The sequence below is a fragment of the Odocoileus virginianus genome, chromosome 26 (genome assembly GCF_023699985.2).
Source record: "Odocoileus virginianus isolate 20LAN1187 ecotype Illinois chromosome 26, Ovbor_1.2, whole genome shotgun sequence".
NCBI classification, from domain to species: Eukaryota; Metazoa; Chordata; class Mammalia; order Artiodactyla; family Cervidae; genus Odocoileus; species Odocoileus virginianus.
This window is the reverse complement of record NC_069699.1, coordinates 45,385,918-45,405,618: the sequence shown is the minus strand read 5'-3', so window position 1 is coordinate 45,405,618 and position 19,701 is coordinate 45,385,918. Positions and strand designations below refer to the sequence as shown.

General features: G+C 60.1%; 3 protein-coding genes across 6 annotated transcripts; 1 reads left to right on the top strand and 2 right to left on the bottom strand.

Moving 5' to 3' along the window:
* Positions 1–1,690: 1,690 nt before the first annotated feature.
* On the top strand, positions 1,691–8,050 carry GPR62 (G protein-coupled receptor 62). 2 transcript variants are annotated; one of them, XM_070455998.1, is made up of 3 exons: positions 1,691–1,921; positions 2,021–3,151; positions 6,843–8,050. In XM_070455998.1, the coding sequence occupies exons 1-2, from the start codon at positions 1,878–1,880 to the stop codon at positions 3,135–3,137; spliced, it is 1,161 nt and encodes a 386-aa protein (XP_070312099.1). In that variant the 5' UTR covers positions 1,691–1,877; the 3' UTR covers positions 3,138–3,151; positions 6,843–8,050. The 2 variants fall into 2 exon arrangements, with proteins under 2 accessions (XP_070312099.1, XP_020729892.2); XM_020874233.2 differs by lacking the exon at positions 6,843–8,050 and having other exon boundaries at positions 1,692–1,921; positions 2,021–3,917.
* Positions 3,871–11,265, bottom strand: PCBP4 (poly(rC) binding protein 4). Of its 3 annotated transcripts, none has more exons than XM_020874226.2 (13): positions 11,165–11,265; positions 7,613–7,757; positions 7,363–7,386; positions 7,220–7,252; positions 6,880–6,996; positions 6,551–6,682; positions 6,293–6,421; positions 5,974–6,048; positions 5,783–5,827; positions 5,644–5,707; positions 5,465–5,517; positions 5,201–5,370; positions 3,871–4,756 (listed from the first exon to the last, which is right to left on the bottom strand). In XM_020874226.2, the coding sequence occupies exons 1-13, from the start codon at positions 11,257–11,259 to the stop codon at positions 4,468–4,470; spliced, it is 1,371 nt and encodes a 456-aa protein (XP_020729885.1). In that variant the 5' UTR covers positions 11,260–11,265; the 3' UTR covers positions 3,871–4,467. The 3 variants fall into 3 exon arrangements, with proteins under 3 accessions (XP_020729885.1, XP_020729886.1, XP_020729889.1); XM_020874227.2 differs by having other exon boundaries at positions 3,871–4,649; XM_020874230.2 differs by having other exon boundaries at positions 3,871–4,559.
* A 3,705-nt stretch (positions 11,266–14,970) lies between these two features.
* On the bottom strand, positions 14,971–19,026 carry ABHD14B (abhydrolase domain containing 14B). Its single transcript, XM_020874240.2, has 4 exons — positions 18,936–19,026; positions 17,811–18,141; positions 16,361–16,602; positions 14,971–16,002 (listed from the first exon to the last, which is right to left on the bottom strand). The coding sequence occupies exons 2-4, from the start codon at positions 18,019–18,021 to the stop codon at positions 15,823–15,825; spliced, it is 633 nt and encodes a 210-aa protein (XP_020729899.1). The 5' UTR covers positions 18,022–18,141; positions 18,936–19,026; the 3' UTR covers positions 14,971–15,822.
* Between the last annotated feature and the right edge of the window lie 675 nt (positions 19,027–19,701).

Genomic DNA, 19,701 nt, shown 5'->3' with positions numbered 1-19,701 from the left:
GAGAAGGCAATCTCAGCACAGAGGTATGAGATTCTATTTTGATGATGGGACGCTCTTGGAGAGATGAGTGCAGGATCGTGACCTGATCCGATTTGTCTTTAGAGAGATCGACTTTGGGCAGCTGCATAGAGAGTGGATCTATTTTGTCAAGATCCAATCAACAAAACACAAATCACTCTACGTATTCCAGACAAGAGGAATTTGATACAAAGAAGGAGCTGGACTATCAGAGGGGCTGGTGAGTCAATCCTGGGATTAGCAACAGCAGGAAGTTGCTACCATTCTTAGGTTGGAAGGATGGATAATGGAATTCCAATGCCCAAGACTGGGCTCCCCCAGCAGTTGCCAGAACCCCAGAGGGGGCTGCCTGAAGGAAGCCAGGACTATGGAGGGAGATGAAGTCTTCCACAGAGGCGGATCTAGAGGTAGATCCAGGCTGAGCATGAGAGGAAAAATACCCTGGCTTCTTTCCTCCTGCCACCCTCCATTTCTGCTGGTAGCTTCCACTGGCTGAATATACCCCAAAACCAACTGACAGAGGAGCCTGGGAAATCAGTTTCTTGGCAGGCAGAGCAGTGCTGGGGAATATGGGAGTGGATCTAAGGGCAAACAGACAAATGACCACCATGAGGTGCAGGAACGAAGATCAGGAGATGGGTGAGGAAGACGCTGCAGTGGTCCAGGTGAGGGGTGGCAGTGCCTGGGAACATAATGGTGGTGAGACATGGCTGAATTTACACAGGTTGACCATTTGGATGTGGGGTGAGTGGGGAAGGGAGGTGTCAAGGGAAACTTCTGAGATGACATTTACTAAGAAGGGGAGGATTCTGTGGAGAAAGTTGGGGTCGGGGGTCATGAGTCAGGTCCTTTGTTGAGGTATAGAGCTTTTGAGATGCCCAGTAGTTTCTGTACTGGCAGTGATGTTGAAGAGGTACCTGGGTATCCAGACTGGGGTTCAGAGAGAGGAAAGAGCTTCAGACACAAATGCAAGCTATTAGGGTATAGATGGGGTTTTTGCCATGAGACTGGGTGACATGACCCCATTGGAGTCACACATCTTTCCCTAAGCCAACACCTTTTTCGGGGGGTGCCATACCATGGCTAGGGCTGGGTTTTTGTGCCTGGAGTATGATATGAAAGGTTAGGATGTGACCCAAACCACGTGTCCTGAGAGTTGGGGAAAGTAGGTTCCTAAAGAAAACTCTGGGTATTCTTAGCAGAAGCAAACTCATTTGCTAACAGCAAAAACAACCCAAAATAGCCTTTAGTTGCCTATAAGGCTTCCTCTCATTAATTCCACAGTGGCTTGGAGCACCTATTCTGTGCCAAGCTAATACCAGCTGAGCAACCTACTATGTGCCAAGTCCTCTGCTTCCCCCATCACTTTACCTAGAGAACTAACCCTCCTGAGGACCAGAGTGTACTTAGGGGTCTCCCAGCTCCAGTTCTTGTGTCCCTGGTACCTCAGTTTCCCCTCAGTACCAAGGCTGAATGATCCAGCTACCCTCATTGAGGGGGATGGCACAAGAGAGCAGATTTTCTGCCTGGAAAAGGCAGAATAGGACCTGGCTGACTCCAAAGCCTACACTCTAACGTCCTCAGTCTGCATTCCAGCCTATGGCTGCTCTGGGCCCCCCTCCCCAGGCACCCCCAGCATTTCCACAGCACAGCCTCCAGCCTCCAGCTGGCAGCTGCTAGGACCCAGGGGGCCAGTGCCAGGCCCTGCCCCTCCCTTGCCAGCTCTGTGTGTCTCCAAAGGGCAGCATCAGAGTGACAGCCGGTACCATCTCCAGCAGGGGCTGAGTCGCTGGTGTGGAGGAGACAGCCACAGTCCCTGGCTTGCACCCTTCCATGGGGCCAGCCAAACCCCCAGAAGGATGGCAGCCCGGGCGTCTGAGCCAGCGCCTGGGCAGCCTGTGAGGTGAGAGGCCAGAGGAGCAAGGGATGGATGGTGGGTGAAGGGAATGAGGGTATTGGGGGGCGGGGAGGGGAAAGCTCCATCTCTCTCTCTGCCTCCCAGGACAGGGCGAAGCCTGAGCACTCGAATGGCCAACGCCACAGGGCTGAGCGCCCCAGAAGTCGCAGCCTCGATGGGGTTGATCCTGGCGGCTCTCGTGGAAGCGGCGGCACTGCTGGGCAACGGCGCGCTGCTGGTGGTGGTGTTGCGCACGCCGGGACTGCGCGACGCTCTCTACCTCGTGCACCTGTGCGTCGTGGACCTGCTGGCGGCCGCCTCCATCATGCCGCTGGGCCTGCTGGCCGCTCCGCCGCCGGGGCTGGGCCGCGTGCGCCTGGGCCCCGCACCCTGCCGCGCGGCGCGCTTCCTCTCGGCGGCGCTGCTGCCCGCCTGCACGCTCGGCGTGGCGGCGCTCGGCCTGGCGCGCTACCGCCTCATAGTTCATCCGCTGCGGCCCGGAGCGCGGCCTCCGCCCACCCTCGTGCTCACGGCCGTGTGGGCGGCGGCCGGGCTTCTGGGCGCGCTCTCTTTGCTCGGGCCGCCGCCCGCACCGCCCCCGGCCCCGGCTCGCTGCTCGGTCCTGGCCGGGGGCCTCGGGCCCTTCCGGCCGCTCTGGGCACTGCTGGCCTTCGCGCTGCCCGCCCTCCTGCTGCTCGGCGCCTACGGCAGCATCTTCCTCGTGGCGCGCCGGGCCGCCCTGCGGCCCCCACGACCCGCACGCGGGTCCCGGCCGCGCTCCGACTCTCTGGACAGTCGCCTCTCCATCTTGCCGCCCCTCCGGCCTCGCCCGCCCTGGGGCAAAGCAGCCCTGGCTCCGGCGCTGGCCGTGGGCCAGTTCGCAGCCTGCTGGCTGCCTTATGGCTGTGCGTGCTTGGCGCCTGCTGCCCAGGCCGCAGCGGCCGAGGCGGCCGTCACCTGGATAGCCTACTCGGCCTTCGCGGCTCACCCCTTCTTGTACGGCCTGCTGCAGCGCCCTGTACGCCGGACGCTGGGCCGCCTTGCCCGCCGAGCGCTACCGCGGTCCCCGCGAGCCTGCACTTCGCGGGCCTGGCACCCGCGGGCCCTCCTGCAGCGCCTCCGGAGACCGCCAGAGGGCCCTGCCCTTGGCCCTTCGGAGGCACCTGAACAAGGCCGGGATTTGACAGGAAGGGAGAGCCTGAGCCTGTCAGAGGCCACGTGAGAGATGTCTCCCAGGTGAGCCGGGACTGGAGAGAGCAGGGTGGTATGGGGAAGGGCCTGTCCAGCCTCCAGCACAGCTTGTGGCAGGTGCCCTGCCTGGACTTCTGACCCTGGAATGGGAGAAAGGGGGCCTGTAGCCTGGTGAGGCCCAGATTCTTCTGCGAGGAATCCTGAGTTCCGGGCCCAACTCTGCATGGCCGTGTACACACACCTGCCCTTCCCTGGGCCTCAGGTTTCCCATCTGTACCCCGGACTGTGTCTAAGGGCTCCTCCAGCTTGAGTGATCTGGACACTCACAGACGGTCCCCAGGCCAGGGAAGAAGCGGAGGTGGGCAGGATCACAGAGAAGACGCCCTAAGGGCTCACAGCCAGAGGGGGTGGGCCAAGCAGGGCGGGTCTGGGTTACAGCCACAGCAGGAAGAACCAGTGGAGGGACATTCGGAAAGACCTCTGCGACATGTGCACCAAGAAGAGGCTGGACAGAACTACTGAGACTCCTCCATCAGCTTCTAAAAATGCCCAGGAAAAAAAAAAACAAAAAAAAAACCTGGATCATTTGGTGCCAGAGACAGGAGGCTGGACAACATGACCCCCAAAGAGCCAGAATTGGCATGTGGAAAGGGGCTGAAGCCCAGCTGGGGCTGATGGAGTCATATAGATGGGGGTCCTCTGGGACCTCGGCTGCACTCATTTTCTGTAGGTTTTGCCAACACCCACAATGTTTCACAGCTTCCTGGTCTCTGAGAATATTTATTCAAAAACAGGAATTGAAAAAACTGTACAGAGTATCTGCTGCTGATAACTCGGCCCCTGCCCCCATGCCACTCCCCCAGCTGCCTGGCAGTGCCCCCTCTTCGGGCTGCCCTCTGCCATGCCCAGCCAGTCCGTTCCAGTCAAAAGGGTATCAGTGGAAGCAGCAGGAATCTGCAGGGAGGTGGGGAGAGAAGCAAGGCCCCCAGCCACCCCCAGGCCTCCTCCCGGATCCCCACGCGGGGGACAGTGGAAGGGAAGCCCTGAGGGATGGGGAGTGCATGAGTGACCCCCCCAAAGTGGGGGCACTTAGGATGCTCCCTGCATCCAAGCACAGAGCTAGAGGGGGTCGAGCCCCCTACCCTGGGGCTGCCACAGCTCCCAAAACCCTGGGCCGGAAACCACCCCCACTCCGAGAGCAGGAGCTCCCACAGACCGGGGCAGGGTGGGGGGGTGCATCCATGCGTCTGGGCATTAGCGGCGTTTGGGGCCCCCTCCCGGGGTGGAGTCCTTGGGCAGGTAGCAGAGGCAGCCCCCTGCCGGCGGTCCTGCCTGCCCCCGCACCTGTGCCTCAGCCAGCCTCAGTAGGGGGAGAATTTCTGCCGCTCAGCTTTCTTGCTCCCATTGGCCGCTGCCATCTTGGCAGTGTAGGCCGCCAAGCCCGGCGGTGGCCCTGGGGAGGCAGGTGGTAGAGCCAAGAAGGGTACGGGCTTGAGGCCGATGAAGTTGGAGAGGGAGATGGCATAGGGCGTGCCCAGCAGGCCTGGGGGAGCGGTGGGCAGGGCCGTCAGGGGTGGCGAGAAAGGGGCAGGCAGGTCTGTGGGGGCCGAGCCGGGTGTCCCCCCAGAGGTAGACTTGGCCGTTTCTAGACTGGAAAGAGGGATAGAGGGGGTAGATGAAGGGAAGGTGGGGGGGGGTGAGAAAGGGGGCAATGAGGGCAAATATAAGGGATGAGATTAGATGAAAAGCAGGAATTGAGAACAATGACATGGGTGGGCGTGCTTGGGGAAAAGATGGGACAGGTCGGAAGGGTGGGGTCGGGATACAAGCAGATAAGGACAAGGACAAGCAGATCCAGCATAGGGTAAGGGGGGAAATGGGGAGACTGGAGTCCCAGGGAGGAGAGACAGGGATGGACTGAGGACACGAGGGACAGACGCAGGGGGAAAATGGGGCAACGTGGATGAGTGTGGCAGGGTTAGGGAGGCAGAGGACAGGCCCGGGAGAAGGGAGGTCCGCTCTCTCCACCCGACCGGTGCCTTTCTCAGGCACAGAAGCCCCATGACCTGTGACACCCCCCCATCCCACACTCACCAGGCAGTGATGAGGTACTGGGCCAGGGCGATGGAGACGGGTGAACCAGTGATGGTCACGTGCCGCTCACCAGCGCCCTCGGCTTGGTTCCCGATCTTGATATGTGCCCCTGACATCTGCCGGATCTCACTGATCTTGCTGCCCTGGCGCCCGATCACGCAGCCGATCAGCTGGGGAGAGGGTGGAATTCGACCCTAGGTGAGGCCCAGACCCCCCCCCGAGCCCCCCTCCCCTCCCCCTCAAACCACCCCATCCCATGCTCACGTCGTTGGGAACCAAGAACTCCTGTGAGCTGGTCTGTGTGCTAGGGTCCAGTCCTGCGGGCGGGGAGAAGAGGGACTGGGCATGAGTCTGGGTTCTTCCTGCCTCCCTTCGTCCTTTCCAGAGGGAGCTGCCTGGCCCCCTGGGATCTGCCCCTGCTTCCTTCTGCAGGGACCGCTCACCTGGCACCATGCTGGGTGAGGCGAAGGGGACTGCGTGGCCCGAGAGCTGCTGGAGCTTGGTGACCTGTGCCAAGAAGACGGGTCAGGAGTCAGAAGGGGCTCTGTTCCAGAAGGGGTGCGGTGGGCTTTGGGCACTCACCTCAGCTGGAGTCACAGCGCCATACTGACCCTGGACAGAGAATCCCTGTGAGGACAGAGCGGGTCAAAGGGGGTCATTGTGATAGGGCAGTGTGGCCAGCCCCCCCCACCTCTCCCTGGACCCCCCATTCCTTCCTCCGCCTCCCCTGCTTCTCCAGTAACATGTCCCACCCCTCCTGCCGTCCCCCTCACCTGGTTGGTGGAGAGGAGCACGGTGCCTAAGGAGAGGCTCGGATGGTACGGGATGGTGGCTCCTTTGGGTGGGGACTGGGAGGCACACGTGGGGAGGCTCGGTTAGGGCCTTCTCAGGCCCCCCTTCCCTCCCCAAGGGCCCTGTGTCCCCAAGGCCCTCCCCACAAGCCCCAGGTAAACACAGATGTCCTTGAGCTTCTCACATCCAACCCCGCGGCCCCACCCTACCCCCACCTGGTGCCACAGGCATAGGCTTGGGGGCCTGACGAGGCAGCCCCAGGGTACAGCCCCTGCCCTCCCTCCCTGCCCCCGGGCCCACCTCCAGGATGACAGCACAGATCTGGCGCACACACAGGATGATGGCATCAGGCACCCCGGACACGGTGACAGCACGCTCTGTGGAGTTGGGGAGCAGGTCTCCTGCCACCTGCACCTGGGCACCTGTAGTCTGTGGGCAAAGAATGGGGGCCACTTCTGGCTACTCCCATAACCCAGAGCAGAGCGCCCCGGCTCATAGCTCCCCAGGGGCTAGGAAGCCGTAAGCCCAGCTCTCCCCTCGAGACCCCCCTCCCCTCACCTCTCTGATCTCCTTGATCTTGGTGCCTGCCTTCCCAATCAGCGAGCCACACTGGCTTGCAGGGATGACAAGGCGCAGGGTCACTGGAGGCCTGGAGACACTCCCTCCGTTTGCAGGAGCAGCGCAGAGATCCTGGCCAGGAAGACTCGGTTGGCCGTGACTGCCTCTGCTGCTCCCCCTCCCCTGGGGCACCTTCCTACTGGGGGGCGAAGGAGGGAAGCCCACCCACATCCCACTTGGTCTTCCATCCCACCCGTAGTCACTCTGTGGATCAGAGTCCCGTTCCTCCTAGGGGACCACCCTTGGCCTCCCTCCAGCCAGCCACAGACCTCATCCAGCTTGAAGGCGATCATGGAGACTGCGTGGAAGACTGCTGCTGTAGACCCAGTGATGGTGGTGATGCGCTCAGGGCAGGAGCCCTCAGAGATGGTGATCCGGGCACTGCTCTGCAGGTATAGGACAAGCGCCGGGCAGCGGGGCTCCTTCTCTGCTTCCTGGCCAGGAAGCTGCCTGCCCCCCACTCACCAGGCCCCAGCCAAGGCTGGAAGTGGCCACCTTCTAGGGGCACTGACTGGTGATCCTAGATGGTGGATTCAGGGACAGGGTGGGGCATCTCCCCTCCCCTCCAAACCAGGTACCCTGGGCTCCCCTCCCAAACGCCATCCTCACCTGTTCCCGGATTCGCTTTACAGTCTCTCCTTTCTGCAGGAGACAAAACAGAGGATGCCTCTTAGGCCAAGTGGTCGTTGCTTCCTTTCCCAGGCTGAGGTCTCAGGTTGAAGGGGACACACAGAATAGAACAAGGCACCTACCTTCCCAATTATGCTGCCCACCTCCTGCAAGCCAGACAAGAGTGAAGTCAGCAGCATACCCATACCCCAGGCACCACCCTTTCCCCCACTGCGGGTGGGGTGGGTTGGGCTCCACAGGAGATGGGATACCCAAGATCAAATTCCCCCCCACAAGCCGGCCAGGTCTTGCCTCACCTTCCCCTTTGCCCCCTCCTGAGCCACAGGGAAGCCCCCTCACCCCTCACACGCCCACCCTGCCTTGCCGCCTCACCTTCCCATGCATCAGCATGCGCAGTGTGAGGGTGATGCTGAGCTCCGGCTCCTCCTCCAGCCCCGCATCTGAGCCGCTCATCCTGTCAGGCGGGGCTGGGGCTGAGGCCGCCTGGGAACACGTCCACACTGTGGCCTGGCCGGCTCTGCGGGGGCAGTGGGAGAGGGGTTAGAGAGGAGCTCCACTTTCTTTCAGGTCCCCTGCCCTTACGTGGGGATCCCAAAGCCAAGCTCGACAAACTTCCAGAGCAGGGAGACAGCGTGGACCACAAGTTTCAAGTGTCACACTGACCGGTTTTCTGTGTGCGACTCACCAGCTGTGTAAGCCTGGCCAGCATCTATAACCCTTCTGAGCCTCAGCTTCCCCATCTGTACAAAGGGGATACCAAGCCCAATCCCCAGAGTTAATGAGAATTAAAATGAGTTGGGTGCCAGTGTCTCCACAAGTATTCTTCCCTTTCCCTGGTACATTGAAAGAATGAATGAACTCGGAGGCCTGTGGGAATCCAGAGAGAGGGAGCCTCCTCCCTGACCTCCTGGGAGAGGAGTCCACCTCCTGTGGACTGGGCCTTGAAGGTTGGGTTCAAATTGAAAGGTTACTTCAAACAAGAGACACTCATGTCCAGGAAGCAGAGCCCTCACTGGCTAGAGCCTGGTTGGAGCAGCTGGAGAGGGAGCCGGAGCAGCCACAGGCGGTCTTGAAAGGTGGGTGGAAGTGAAGGTAGCAAGACTCTGGGAGGGTGGGCTGCGCTGTCCACTAGGAGTCACAAGAGCAGAGGCTTCTGCGACAGCTGTGAGCAGGGTTCACTCAGCACTGGGGGTGGGTGTGGGGTGTCTGGGACCAGCAATGTGGACGGTGGCTTTCTGAGCCCTCTCCTAAGTCCCGAGGAGGTTAGACGTGTCCAAACTGGCGGTGTTCCCAGGCTAGAGCACTTTCTACTGTACCAGAAACAAATTACTTGGACACTGAGTCTCAGTGGTCTCACCCGTAAAATGGAGGGACTGCATCCCCCTTGGGACTGGGAGATGGGTAAGAAAGGCACTGGGGGGCGGTGGGGGAACGTCAAGGCTGTTAACTGATAGAGGAAGGAGGAGCCAGAGATTAGCTGCTGGGATTAGCCTGGCCGCCAGCCCTCCCCACCCGACCCCTTTTCATGCCCCGACTTAATCCTGGACCTTAATCCTGCTTGGAAATCCCTCTCCTTCAGCGGCTGTCTCCCGCCGAGGCTCGGCCTTGATGGGGAGCTCATGGGGGACCAGAACCCGAGCAGGAAGACAGGGAGGGGACCACCTGGTGCCCAGTCTGAGCCAAGAGCAGGCCCTAACCCTAAAAATCCCCACAGCCAGGAGGGGCGGGGGCTCGAGTGCCTCCAGAGACCTCTAGGCACCTTCCTCCCCAGCCCCCTGCCCTATCCTGCCGCCAGCATCAAGGGTATAGAGCTCTTCTGTCCAGCATCCCCTTCAGAAACCCTCCCCACCCCACCCCTCAGCCTGAGGTTGGGCACGGAGGGGTAGGGGTGGGTCTGCCAGCCTGGGTGACTCAGGAAGCCTGAGTCCTGAGACCTCTGTTTCTTAATCTGTACTAAGGGGGTGATGCCCTGACTCCCCAAACTACCCAGTAACTTGCCTCCCCAGAACCTGTTCCTTCCTCTGCTTGAGTTCTGTCCGTAGGCTCTCCAGAGTTCAGAGGTCAACAGTGGATGCAGGGCTGGTGCTCTGTGAGCATCCTGGCCAGCGTCACGCTGGCTGCCCTTGCTAACATTCCCCCAGCTGCCAGCACTTCCCCCAGTAAAGCACTCGTGATGACGTGCTTAGTTTCGGTTACCCTGGCCAGCCTGGGAGCCCCTTAGAGCAGGAGCCAAGGCTGCCACCTTCTCCTTGTGTTCCAGAGCCAGGCCGGAGAAGTTACTCAGAACACACATTATCTGAATGGAAGACTTCACCAAACAGAAGGGGAGCCTGGTGCCCAGAGAGGGTCTGTAACCTGCCCAAGGTCACAAGAAAGGTGGGGTCTGCTGGGACTAGCAGGGTCCTGCCTGCCTCCTCTGTCTGGCTGTCCTGTCTGGGTCTGTCTCTCCTCTTTGGGGGTGGGAGAAGGTTGCAGGGGTGGCTCTTCAAAGGTGAGGAGCAGGCTTTAGTAGTCCCTGAGATCCCTGCCTGGTTAGTAGACATGGGTTGTGTTTGGAAAAGACTGTACTTGTCCAGAGCCACATCTTAAGCTCCAGAATTTTCTGGGGCTCACGGACCCCTTTGGGGTGATAACCAGTGGGAGACCTGATATTTCCATATCACTTCTTGTGGGCAAAGGCTCCTGGGAAAACAGGGCAGAAGGGCTGAGATGTGGCCAAAACTAGGGCTTCTGCCTGAAAAAGATACCTGGGTCTGCAGCAGAGCCCCACTGCCCCAAGTTCAAGTGACCTTGGCCAGGCCTGCACCTGACCTGGACCTCAGTTTACCCACCTGTGCTACGTGTGTGTCTGTGGGGGCTGGGGGGACAGGGGGAATGGCTGGTCTCTCTGTGTCCTTCCTGTTCTGAGGGACCCTCAAGGTCTTTCCTGTCTTTTGGGGAGAAGAAAGGGTCTTGATGCAGGTCTCTAATTCTCCTAGGAGCTTTGAGAACAAGCAGCCCTACTAGGCATACTGGCTCCCCTTCTGCCATCACAGGGGCTCTAGGGAATTGTTTGCTGCTCCAGCCTGGTGGGACCTGGGTCCCTGCTGGGCCACCCACATGGCAGCTACGAATCATGCCACAACTGACCTCCAGCTCACCTCTGGGGGTGCCCAGCCCCCTCTGGTCAGCAGGGCTCCCTGGCAGAACATAGCAAGCTCAGACCAGGCCTCTGACCTCGGGTGTTCCCTCCTGCTCCCCAGACCCCCGCCCCAGATCCAATGCCCACTCCTTCTGTCCCTGGCTTCCTGCCACTCAGGCTGCAGGGGGCGGGGGGCGGGGGGGGTTGATGACAGCTGTGTAAGCCATGGCGGCTGCCCCTTCCTGCCCCTCCCCCCCCAGCTGTCTCTCTCTCTCTCTCTCTCTCTCTCTCTCTCTCTCTCTCTCCCTCTCTCTCATGACAGCTGCCCAATCAAAGGGCTGGGGGCTTAGCCAGCTCCCCCCCCACATGCAGGGATCAAGTGTCCACCCTGGCTTTGTTCTGGAGCAAGAACAATCCAGGGGAAGGGAGGGCTCCTGGGGCCAAGCGACTCAAGTGGACCGGCCCGCCCCTTGGGGGATTCCCTCGGCTCTGTTAGCCAGAGTGTCTGTCCCAACTAGGGCTTGTAGACCCACCTGGGCTGGGAGGAGAGAGAAGGGTCCAGTCTCCAAGTTCATCCCTACCTCACATCCCAACATCCCCTTCCAGCCCCCAACCTAACAGCCTCCTCCTGTTCCTACTCCAAAAGCAGCCATGCTGGCCACACCCAGTGATGCTGGGGAATGGCTCAGGTCATCAGGCGAAGCAGGGCGTGGTGGGGGGATGAGGGGGTTGACACTGGGCCTAGAGGGGATCGGTACTGAGGGGCTCTGACTCCCCTGCCCATTTTCTCTGGGCACACTCACCCTTTCTGATTAGCTAGGCCTCCACAAGAATTGCCCCAGCATCCTCGGATCCACACGCCCAGCCTCTCAGTCTTACAGCCTCCAGGGATGGCCATTCACACCTACTTTATGGGAGAGTCCAGGGAGGAGGGGCCTGCAGAGGAGCAGCCTGGGCTCCTTGAGCTCCAGCCTCTGGTTTCTTGACCTAGAACTGTCCTGTAGACTCAGTACTAGGCAGAGAAGGGAATCTCTGACAAGCTGGCTAGTGCCAAAATGCTACAGTCTTCCTTAGAGCACCATTAGGCAATGGCCCCCGCCCCCGCCCTCTGCCACCAAGAGGAGTCCTCAGGGCCAAGGGAAGCAAGGCAGGCCCAGGCCCAGATTGAACTCCAGGCGAATAGGCACAACTTTATGGTACAGTCCCACCCACTCACTGGTACCCATCCCCTCACTGTCTCACCCCGGTTGAGAAAGGTCTCTCTAGCTTCTACTCCCCACTCTGGAGACTGGGTCAGTCTGCTGCCCAACAGCCATCCTTGGTTCCCCAGTCTCCAAGGAATAAAGCCTGATCTCCACAGACAGGCCGTCAAGGCCCTTCATGATCCAGCTTCTGCCAACTTCTCTTGTCTCATCTCTACCCCATCCCCCACACACACCAGACTACAAAACATGCCTAGCACCTCCAAGCCTCTGGGCCTTTGCCCAGGCTGATCATAGCTTCACCTGCCCATCCTCCCCACTCTCTGTCCAAATCCTTCTCAAATGCCACCTCCTCTATGAAGCCCTCCCCAAACCTTCCAATCACTCAGGCCTCTTTGCTCCTCAAAGATGCCTGTCACTAAGAGCCCCATTTGGGCAATTCTGAATCTGCCTTTCCACTATGCAGAGTTCCAGGAGCCAGGACCAGGCTCAGTTTGTAGGGAGAAGAAAGGACTCAGGGCTCGGAGGCATTAGAGACCAGTGATGAGGCTAAGGACCCCAGAGAAAACTGTAAGAGCGGGTGAGAAGACTCAGGGCACAGGGGACCAGCCGCATGGGAGAGTCAGGATCTGCCTGGGCAGGACTCCCAGTTCCCATTCCCCAGCACCCAAGCCCTTGCTCCTGCTGTGTCTTTGAGTCTAGGCAGTCGCCGGGCATATCACTGGGGTGGGGGATTTGCACTTTGCTTTGAGACTTCTGGGGGCCCTGAGTGAGCTTCCCCATGGAGAGGGGAGGTTGAAGGAAGAGCTGCGGTGTGGGATAGGTTTCACGAAGTCGGGCTCAACCTGTCTTAGCTGGAAGGGCCTTGCCAGACAGGAACCTGAGGCCCTGAGAAAAAGGGGCTTGTCTGCAAAGCTACGAGAATGAGGCAGCTGGCAGAGCTGGTGGAACCCCGGGGTCCACCTGTGCGGCTCAGAGCTCTTTCCTCAAGAGGTCAGTGCCACCAGGCAATGGTGATGGAGGCTGGGGGGCGGTGATGGGAGTAGGGAGGGTGGACAGAGCCTGTCTGGGGACACAGGGCGGGGCAAAGCCAGCCTCCCTGTGGCCTGGGCCTGCCAGGGTGTGTGGGCCGCCTGCTCCCAGCCCCCCACCCTGAGCATGCAAGAAGAACAATCCCCTTGTGTTTGGGCGGCCTGAGCCTGCATGCTGATGAAGGCTAGGGGGTGGGGGCAGGGATGGGGGCGCCTTGGAGTTTGAGGGGGTTCCAGGGCCCCAAGGGGCTAGGGGACTGTCAGATGGGAAAACAATAGGGTCCCAGGTGCTGGTTCGGAAGCAGCGAGGGTAATCCCAGGGAAGAGTGAAGGCTGGAGTTGATGTTTAAGGTCCTAGGGAGTCCCTGGGGTCTAAAAACTCTTTGTGGGAGAAGAAGAGCCCCTGGCGACCCATGCTGTGTTGGACCAGCATGAAGGTGATCATTCTGGGCTTGCTGGGGGACTGAGAGCCCAATTCCGGGAGGAGGGACTGCACCTGGCCCTAAGTGCATCCCTTTGAAGACCACTCCCCAGGGCGCTGGAGCCGGGCGGGGCACTGGGTGCCACAGGTCCCAAGATGGCGGGCCTGGGATGGGGAGTGAGGAGGCGGGCACCTCCCTCTCCTGGCCAGGCAGGCTCCAGGGCCAGGCTCAAGTGAGTAGCCAGAGTCCCCGCACCTCCTCAGACTCCAGCTAAGAAGCTAGGTCAGAGCTGAGGGGCTCAAGAGCCACAGGGCACCAGGGACCATTCAGAGCCACCAAACTGACATCTGCACACACCCCTGGCCTGGAGGTCTGTGGCTGGCGCCCCCAGGGACTGCAGAGAATGGGAAGGGGTGTGTGCTGAGCCAGGAACTGCAGGGGAGTGGCTGATGGGGACAGAGGTGGAGCAGAACCAGAAGCCAGGGCAGGAGGTCTAGAGAAGAACAGGTCCAAAGGACAGAAACAGCAGGTGGGATGAGGGCCTCAAATCTGGGGTGTCGGGTCCAGAAAGCCCCTCCCTGGTAACTGGGGGCTCCTCTGGCCGACCAGCGCCCCCCACCTGTGCAGGCCTGGGCCCGTGTGGGACAGGGAACGTGTTCCTCGCAGTCTCCCGGTCTCCCAAACCCGGGACCCCGGCCTGTGGACTCTGGCGCGGGCTACCCGCCCCCCGGCCGAACCCCCAAACTTCGCGACCGGCGGTGCCCCGCCCGGCCCGCGCCCTACCTCGCTGGGGCAGTCCTGCGGCGGCGGCGGCGGCGCGGCGGCTGGGCCGCTCAGTCCCACATTGTCCCCGGGAGAGGCGGCCGCTCACAACTGCGAGTGACATCAGCTGCGAACAATGAGGGGTTTGACAGGCGCGGAGCCCGGCCGGCCCGGAGCCCGGCTCCGCGCCCCCCCCCCACCCCCGGCCCGCCCGGCCCGGCCCCTCCCCGCCCCCTCCCCGGATCCGATTACAGCGCGGCGGGCCCGCCCCAGCCGCCCCAGTGCCGCAGCCGCCCGCCCCGCCCCGCGCGCCGCGGTGCGCCCCGAGCGGCGGCCGCTTCCGGGAGGGCTGGCGCGACCCTCCCCCGGCAGCTCCACCAGTTCCCGGGAGTGGGGGGCGAGGGGGGGTCCGGCCTGAAGCGCGGTCCCAGTCACGGTTCTGCCCGCGCCGCCCGCGCTGCGCCCCGCTCCCAGTCCCTTCGCTCTCGGCCAGCTGGTCCTTCCGTCCCGAGTCCCCTGCACCCCCATCTCGGCCTCTGCCCCGCTCCCGCTAGGATCCCTCGGAGCTCAGGTTTCGACCCTCTGCGGGGCTGAGTTTCCGGCGCTCCTGGCTTCTGCGCCATCCATCCCCGCGCGGGCCTCTCGCCCACCAACAAGCCCCACACCCTCAGCCACCCCCAGCTTCCGCCAGGCCCGGCCCTCGTGCGTCCAGGACAGGTTACCGGACCAGCTGGAGGAGGGGCCTGAGAGCGGTGTGACCCGGTGCACCCGCCCCGTTATTCCCCCCAAAGCTACCCCCAGAATTTTTTGGGCTAGGGTCGCGGCGTAGTTGAGTACTCGACTAGGGAAGGGATAAGAGTAGGCCGGGGGAGCTGGGCGGTTCCCAAGCTCTCGCTTTCCCCGCTCGGCGCCCCAGGCCGACGCGCCCCCTGGGGCTCATGTCTACCTCCCCTTCTCCCTAATCGGCTCAGCTTGGTCCCACTGACCTCCACCTCCCCTACAGCTGAGTCTCTTGGCACCTGGATGTGTGGGGGTGGGGAGGGGAATCCAATCTCCCTTCCCCTCCATCTGGCCCGGTGGACAAAGGGCAGGGGGACCATCTGGTCCCGCCAGGGTGGGGGAGGGGCTCGCAGTGGCGGTCCGCAAGGGACGGGGGAGGGGCGGCGCTCTGGAGACAGCGAGAGCCTGCGGGTCTAATTGCATCACTTTATTTCACCGACCTTCACTCTTGGTCCCCCCACCAACCAAACCTCAGAGCAGGAAACTAGCTAGGCCGAGAAGACCCAGGCCTGGGGAGCTGTGGAGCACCCAGCTGGAAGATCTGAGGGTCGAAGTGGTGCCCCCTCCTCCTTTGGGAGCATTTGTGATCTGGGGCCAGCTGCAACCTGTGGGTGAGTGAAGTTCAGAGCTAGCCATACCCTAAGCCTGGTAGAGGGTCTCCTGCAAGGGCTGGCCTCATGGGATCCCTGCCTTCCCAGATATGGAGAGGGCAGTATGTGCCTGTGTAAGTACTTGTGTGGTGGCAGAGTATGTGTGTATGTCTGTGCATGCAGTGCAACGCTGCTGAGTCAGCTCCCAGCTGTGTGCACGGCCAAGTGAAGGGTCATATTTGGGAACATAGATGACTCTAATTTGTAAGCATGCATGTGGGCATGTATATTTTTGTGGCCCAAGAGGCGGAGTTAGGGGCTGTGCTACCCAGCGGAGCAGCCAAAGGAGGAGGTGGTAGGTGGGGAGAAGCTGGGCAGAGCAGAAGGAATGCAAGCTGAGGAGGAAAACTTATAGGAGAAGTTCATGTAATGGATTACCCTCCACCAGATTATGTCCCTTGATTCCTGAAATTTTTTTGATTTCACCTCTTCAGTCTGTCCCTGCAAGAGAAAGAAGAGGAAAAGACAGACCCTAAAAGAAAAGAACCCAGATAGACAGACATACCTGTTGCAATGTACAGGATGAGAAGGAACCCACAAAGGGAAGGAGAGAGAATGAGGAAGAGCGAGACCAGGGCAGGCAAGCGGCCCATCCCCATCAGCAGGGCTGCTCCTCATGCTAGCCCCCGCAGGAAATCCAGCAGCCCTGTATGCCACTCCTCGGGTTTGTCAAGGTAACAGGGGTGCCCTGCCCCTGCCATGACCAACACCCGGTGGTTGGGCAGCTGCTTCAGGTGCTCAAAGCTGGTCTGACCCATGGGGTCTTGGTCTCCATAAACGATAAGGACTGATGTCTAGAGAAAGAAAAAGGAGGCAAAGTCAACAGGGACCTGCCATACCAGACCCAGCCTCCTAGAGATCAGCTCCAGCCCTCCCCATCACTTTGGTGTCTCCCTGGGGTCACTGCAAATGATGGGGAGAGATGGGTTGGCCCAGTGAAGGGGTCGTATGGAGAGGCATAAATCTGTGTCCGCCCCGGTACACAACAAGGGCTTGGCATAGTAATCTGCTGTCAGCTTACCCCAAGGGTGGAGATTGGTGGTTCAACTCGTCTCAGAAACTACCCGTTTGGTTACCCGGTCCCCCCGGGGCCCCAGGGTGGACTCTTCCTTGCTCCTGGCAGGGGCATCTCAGCCTCCCACACAGGGGTACCTTCACTCTGGCATAGTCGGCAGCATTGATTTTGTCAGTGCAGATGGGGGCCACTGGCACGTAGCCCCGGAGCTGGGAGCCTGGGGCCGTGAGGAAGGGCAGGGAGTACATGCCGCTCAACGATGGGCTGATCACGACCGGGGGGCCCAGATCCAAAGCATCCACCACAGCTGCCAGGAAGCTGCTGGGGACCAGCTCCCCAATAGGGGCAGGCGCTTTTGCTTCCTTGGAGCACCCCAGACCTGGAGGGATTCAGGTGTGGGAGAGACAAAGGTGGTGAGTAGGAAGACAGCAGAGAGATGGTCCCTTCCTCCAGAAAGCCCTCCTAGGTCAAGCTCTGTGTCAGGTTCCTGAACATGCATATAGTTATTCCTACAGCGACCTAGGTCTGTCGTACCTGTGGCAAGCATAAGGCATTTCCCTCCATGTTTGTGCCCACTTCCACCAGAACAGTGTCTTCAAAGAATCAGGCTCTGAAGCCCCACATGGCTGGATCCAAGTCGCGGTGATCCACTTACTATGTAACCCTAGGAAAGTGCCCTCAGCCCTCTCTCCACTGTTCAGTTTCCCCATCTGTTAAAAGGAGGTAACAAAAGTTTCTGCTGCTTGAGATTGTTGTGAAAATTTAGTGAGTTAAGTGCTTCAGAGGCACCTGTCCCAGGGCTGGCAGGGTAGATGCCTCCAGGACAGGGGATGAGGGGTGGTCTCTGCACACATATCTCCCCTCTGGTTAGTCAGTCGCTACCTTCTGCATAAGGATTAGTTCATGGCCTTGGCTTGGAAGTTCGGCCCAACCCACTGTCAGAACCAATCCTGTCCCGTCCTGGAGGCCCGCCCTTGGGCACTGAAACCATACCAGCCATGGCCAGAGACGGAGGCAGGTTGGCCATGCTGCCCCTTTCACACTTGGCACCGTGGGCTGGGGCCTGCCAGTGGAGGTTATGACTGGCAGTCTGGTGCTGCCCTTTCCTCTCTCGACCTAACTTAGGGCTTTGTAGGTGGGATCATGACCAGGGGTTTAGCCATCCCCAAGTGTGCCAGGGGACACTCAGGGCTTCCCAGCAGAGCTGGTGTTTACAGTTCTTTCAAAACATTTTACTTGCCATCAGCTGAGTACTAATTATTCTGTGTTACGTACTGGTCACATACTCACATGGCACATCTCAATCCATTCTCATTAAAACCATCCTCCAGAATGGGTGTGGTTATCTCATTGCAGATAAGGAAACAGGCTGAGACACGGAGACACTGCACTGAGCAACACAGATGCAGCTGGGCAGTGTCCAGACCGTATCTGGATGGACTAGAGAAGCTTGAAGGCCCTTGTAGTGCACTCTGACCTGTCTAGCTCGGATCAGCCTGGCTACATCCCCCCAGCCTCCCAGCCCTGGGTCCCCAGTGAGGCCCCCACAACCCCTGTCCAGAAGCCTGCCCCCTCCCCCCGAGTTACCTGGCAGGTCAATGGCCACAGCCCGGTAGCCAGCCTGGGCCAGCCTGTGCAGCGTGCCCAGGTTCTGCCAGGTCTCGGAGGAGAAGCGTATGCCATGCAACAGCAGCACGGAGAAGCGGGCGGCCTGCCCACCGGCGGGGCGAGCCTCTCGGAAGAAGAGGCTCTGGCCCTGCACCTGGGTGGTGCCCTCGTGCTGCTCCACGCCCGCCATGCCTGCTGCTGTGCTGGTGCCACAGAACACTCTGCCCACGTGGAGCAGGGAGGCTGCCCCAGAGAGGGCAGGGGTCTCTCCTGCAGCTGCAAGGAGGCTCCCAGAACTCTAGGCGCACGCCTTGGATGAGGAAAACATAGGTGTTATTTCTGCCTCCGCCACTACTTAATTGCCTTAGTTTCCTCATCTGAAATATGGGACATGAATGCCCACCTCAAGAATGTATGAGTTAAAAAAAAAGACAAACATAATTGAGTGTGCCTGCCTTTGGAAAAAACTCAATACAGGGGGCTCCCATTACAATCACTGTTCCCATTGTTAGTATCCTTTCCTACCTTTGGGGATAATACAGTAGAACTTAGCTCCGAGGTGGTAGATAGGATTAAATGAAGCCAGGCGTGTAAAACACGCCCAGTGCCCAGCACACAGTAAGCATAGTAAACGTCTGAACAGTAAGTAGTTGACTATTCTGCTTATCAGCCTTTTCCTCCTCCAGGCACTGCTATAGGTCATGGATTGGCAACGCAGACGCAAGGGAGTTGGGGCTGGAGTGGGGAAAAAAAAAAAAAAACACAACTATTTTCCGGAGCCGGAAACCGGAGCGCTGAGTGGGGAAAAGCTTTGGAGTTCCGGCTCACGAAACCCGCGAGGTGCTCAGCGCGCTGCCCGCTGAGGCCCAACACACGGTCGGCCGAGGCCAGACGTGGTCTCCGGCACCGCCACCTCTGGCTCGGTCCCCTCCGAGGACCTCGGTTGTGGATCGCAGGGTCTGGTAAGGTGCATGCAAAAGCCGAGGGGGGCAGACCCTAGGAAGGGGGACTGGGGAGCTAACATAAGAAGGGGAGAAACTTTGCGGTGGGTGGGGGTGGGTTCTAACTAGAGAAAGGGAGAGTCGGAGGGCGCAGGATAGGTACCTGGGGAGCTGCGCGAGCAGGCAGGCGAGTGCAGGCGGCGACTGGGGCCGGGGCGGGGAAGCAGGGAAGGGGCTGGTGCGGGGAAGGAGGGAGGTGGCCCGCCGGAGGGCAGGGGCTGGACCGTGCTCCAGGGCGCCCGCTTGTGGCCGCAATCCGTCGCAGGGAGGTGGGTGCTGCTATGCTAGACCCATCTTCTCACAGCGGTCTCGGTTTCCCCATGTCCTTCGACCCCATGTACCCCAGACTGGGTCGGGCCCAGAGACCCTGAGCAACCTGCCCCTGGTGCATATGGTGTGTCTTGAGAAGAAGGGTTCCTTTGGGGTCTCGGCTGCCCAAGCCCAGTTTTCAGTCTGGACACAGTGGAAGCCAGACTGATTAGAATGCGAAGTTTTGCCAATGTCTAGCCTTGATCGCGGAGAAGGCAATGGCACCCCACTCCAGTACTCTTGCCTGGAAAATCCCATGGACGGAGGAGCCTGGTAGGCTGCAGTCCATGGGGTCGCGAAGAGTCGGACGTGACTGAGCGACTTCACTTTCACTTTTCACTTTTATGCATTGGAGAAGGAAATGGCAACCCACTCCAGTGTTCTTGCCTGGAGAATCCCAGGGAGGGGGTCGCACAGAGTCGGACACGACTGAAGTGACTTAGCAGCAGTAGCAGCAGCCTTGATCGGTTTCCCAACTGCCCTGAGCATATTTCCTTGCCTGTAGAATGGGTGTGATGCTGCCTAACTCACAGAGTGCTAATAAGGGGTGAATGCTGTGT